Source organism: Solanum tuberosum, unplaced genomic scaffold (assembly GCF_000226075.1).
Source record: "Solanum tuberosum cultivar DM 1-3 516 R44 unplaced genomic scaffold, SolTub_3.0 scf00273, whole genome shotgun sequence".
Classification (NCBI taxonomy): domain Eukaryota; kingdom Viridiplantae; phylum Streptophyta; class Magnoliopsida; order Solanales; family Solanaceae; genus Solanum; species Solanum tuberosum.
In genome coordinates this window covers 573,114-576,659 of record NW_006239195.1, presented here as the reverse complement: position 1 = coordinate 576,659, position 3,546 = coordinate 573,114, and the positions used below count along the sequence as shown (strand labels likewise).

The window sequence follows — 3,546 nt, the reverse complement described above, 5'->3', positions numbered from 1 at the left end:
AGGGATAAGGGTCTGAAAAATACCCCAACTTTGGTCGGATTTGCTGTTGCGATACTAAACTTTCACGAGGACCTATTACCTCCCTAGACTATTTAATACTGTATTTTAAACATATATATTTGCCCACGTGGACATAAAAAATAATACAAAATTATAAATAGTAATGTGTCCACGTGGGCACATATATACCTTTAAAATACACTATTAAATAGTTCAGGGGGTAAAAAATACGGTATTAAATAGTCTAGGGAGGTAATAGGTCCTCATGAAAGTTTAGTATCGCAACAGCAAATCCGACCAAAGTTGGGGTATTTTTTAGACCCTTATCCCTTGAATTAATGACTTCACATGGAGACTTTTATTTATACTTCATTGATAAAGTTTTAATTGCACATATAAAGTCAAAGCTAAAGCTATTGAATTCGGATGGACTCATAAATTTTACAGGAAATCCACTCTTAAGTGGCAAATCTATCAAGGCCCAAGGGGTGTCACGCCACCATAGACTTCAATGAAAACACTGAAGTCATTGGCATTGGCTGAAAACAATCTCTTTGGACCCTTGTCAACTTGACCAAATTGCAGTATCTACTTCTTAGTGAAAATATGCTTACAGGTATGTACTCTTGCTACGAGTGAACGATATTTTTGGGTTCCAACAAATTGCATTCAAGCATACCAGCAAGCTTAGGGAACCTCAAAAATCTCTTGAAGTTAGACTTATCCTCAAACAACTTGAGTGGCTCGGAAATTGGAAATCTAAAAGCCATGATACATATGGATCTATCAACGAATAAACTCTCAAATGGCATTCCTAAAGAAATTGGTAGCTTGCAAAATCTGATATACCTTTCTTTGAGAGACAATAAATTGCAAGGATCAATACCTAGCTCAATGAGCAGCGTGACATCTTTGGAATTTCTAGACCTTTCTCATAACAATGTTTCAGGATTAATTCCCACGTCTTTGGAGAAGCTTCAAAATCTCAAGTATTTCAATAAGTTAGTTGGTGAAATCCCCTCGAGCGGTCCATTCAAGAACCTCTCCGGTCAGTCTTTCATATCCAATGAAGCATTGTGTGGTTCTCCAAGATTCCTGTTCCCCCATGCCACACTAGTACTTCAAAGTATCTATCCAAGATGAAAAAACTACTTGCTCTAATTCTACCAGCTGGAGTTGCACTTGTATTAGTCTCCATCGCCTTTGTGATTATATTGTATGGATAAGGTGTATAAGAGGTAAAAGAAAGCAAGCAGTCGATTCATCGTATGTCGTCTCAACAAGAGGAAGAATTTCATACTATGAATTGCTCCGAGCAACTGATTCACTCAGTGAGAGTAATTTGATTGGTTCTGGGAGTTTCGGCTCTGTTTACAAAGGAATCCTCAGAGAAGGGACTTCTATTGCAGCTAAAGTTTTCAATCTGCAATTACAAGCGGCATTTAGGAGTTTTGATACAAAATGCCAATTTTTGCGCAACCTCCGTCATAGGAATCTCACCAAAGTCATCACTAGTTGTTCAAACCTTGAATTTAAGGCTTTGGTACTAGAGTACATGTCCAATGGGAGCCTCGATAAGTGGTTATATTCGCACAACTACTCCTTATACATCAACCATCATGATATTTCGCTTCAAATAGGCTAGTTTTGTGTCTTTAATTCATAACATAATAGCTTCAAGTGGTACTCTTTTAGTTTCAATAACTTGTCCTATGTCCAGAATTTCATCCAAGTGGTACTCTTTTGGTTTCTTCATCTCTCAAGTCAATTTCACTATTATTCGATTGCTTTCTGAATTGCTCTTAACAATTGTTGTCCAGGTCTCAACTTTCATTAGTGATTTCATCTTGAATCTTCCTCTACTACTCTTTTAGGTTTTGTCTTTGCTGGTTTCTTTACTCAAATTTCCCAAGTTGTTGAATTCTTTCATGTTCGTTTCGTTTTGGGCTTAATAAGCAAAGGTGGCTTTTTGTTATTTCTGAACTTAAAACTTATAAATGTTAAGAACTAAGCTACATTTATTTAGAGTAATGTGCCTGACAATGTTCGAAAATTAGGAAACTTGTATTGTTTTCAGCTTGAGTAGGGGGCTGCACACCGCGCAAGTACAGAGTGTAGACAAGGAGGGACTTTTTCTTTTGTTGAAAGGTATTGGCCCAAATCTTTTAATAAATCTCATATTGTTAGGATCTTGATTAGATTCAACTGATGTGTCGAATCTCCTGAATGAAGGATTCAGATCTTCACCATGGATGATAGAACTCCTCCCGGAAGTGAAGGCAGGAGTAAAGCCTATTGATTCACCAGTTTGCTAATGTACTTGGTAAAGCCTATTGATTCACCAGTTTGCTAATGTACTTGGTAAAGCCTATTGATTCACCAGTTTGCTAACTTACTTGTTGGCTACCCGCACTTTGTAACCAGAATAGGGCTCTGGGAGGGAGTTGTCAGTGTATTGGGAGTTGCTTTGCTATGCGTTATTCATGGTGCTAGAGAAGACTTTATTTGAAGACAGTAATGGTGCATATACATTCCGTACTTCTAACCCAACTCAAGCCGAAGAAACTCATATATCTTTTGACTCTATTTATGTAGGCACCTGATATTTATGAGGTTTCACTCACCCCAGTTACCTATTTGAGGTCTAGGTCAAGATTTTAATAATCATGACGGTCCTTGATCCAACAGGATATTGGCTAGATGGAAAGCTTGGACCTCGAGAATCTGTGTACCGCCATTTTTCCTTGGACTGTGAAATCACGTGTTTCCACTCTTATTATCCTACATGGATATATTTTTGTCTTAATTATTAAAATTTGCTCTCAATTTAATTCTTCTACTCACTCAATATTTAATACAAATATGCAGAAACCCCAAATAGATGAGCAAATGTGTTGTGTTTGAAGTACTGATAGCATATGACATACATTGGCACGCGTTGATTAAACATCACATATGCAATAAAGTGAATAATATTATATATACAAGTGACAAGTGAAACTAACAGCCACCTCTTCTTGCACTGTAATTACACTGCTCAAATCTGGAATTTGTTCCTTAGCATCTCAAATCTGAATTGGACAATGCCAGAACGTACATCAAACGTGTTGAAGAGCTGGGTAAGGAGAGGAGGCACCAAGAGCCAGAAGAGATGGTGGAGGTTAATACCATCATGTATATGGTGGTCAGTTTGGAAGGAAAGGAACAGTAGATGTTTCGACAATAGATCCAATTCCATACACAAGGTCAAATGGAATTGTATAGTATCTCTACTTTTTGGTGTAAACAGTTGTGTATAGTAGATACAGACCAGATTGTAGATTTGATAGGAAGTTTGTAATTGACACTTTTTGGTGGTAGCCAGCATGCCCTTAATGCTGAAGAATACAACCTTACCAGTTTCAAAAAAAAAAAAATATTATATATACACGCTTGTATACAAGGTTGATACGGTATTTACACTAAAGTGAATAATATTATATACTGGGGTATAGAATAATATTATACTGTTGTGGAAATGATTTAAGGTGTAAACTGAAAATATGC

General features: G+C 36.9%; 1 protein-coding gene across 1 annotated transcript; it reads left to right on the top strand.

Moving 5' to 3' along the window:
- Positions 1-777: 777 nt before the first annotated feature.
- On the top strand, positions 778-3,211 carry LOC107062806 (probable LRR receptor-like serine/threonine-protein kinase At3g47570). Its single transcript, XM_015313893.1, has 5 exons — positions 778-1,097; positions 1,228-1,581; positions 2,078-2,148; positions 2,233-2,306; positions 3,062-3,211. Exons 1-5 carry the CDS (start codon positions 778-780, stop codon positions 3,209-3,211), a joined length of 969 nt encoding a protein of 322 aa, XP_015169379.1.
- The last annotated feature ends 335 nt before the right edge of the window (positions 3,212-3,546 follow it).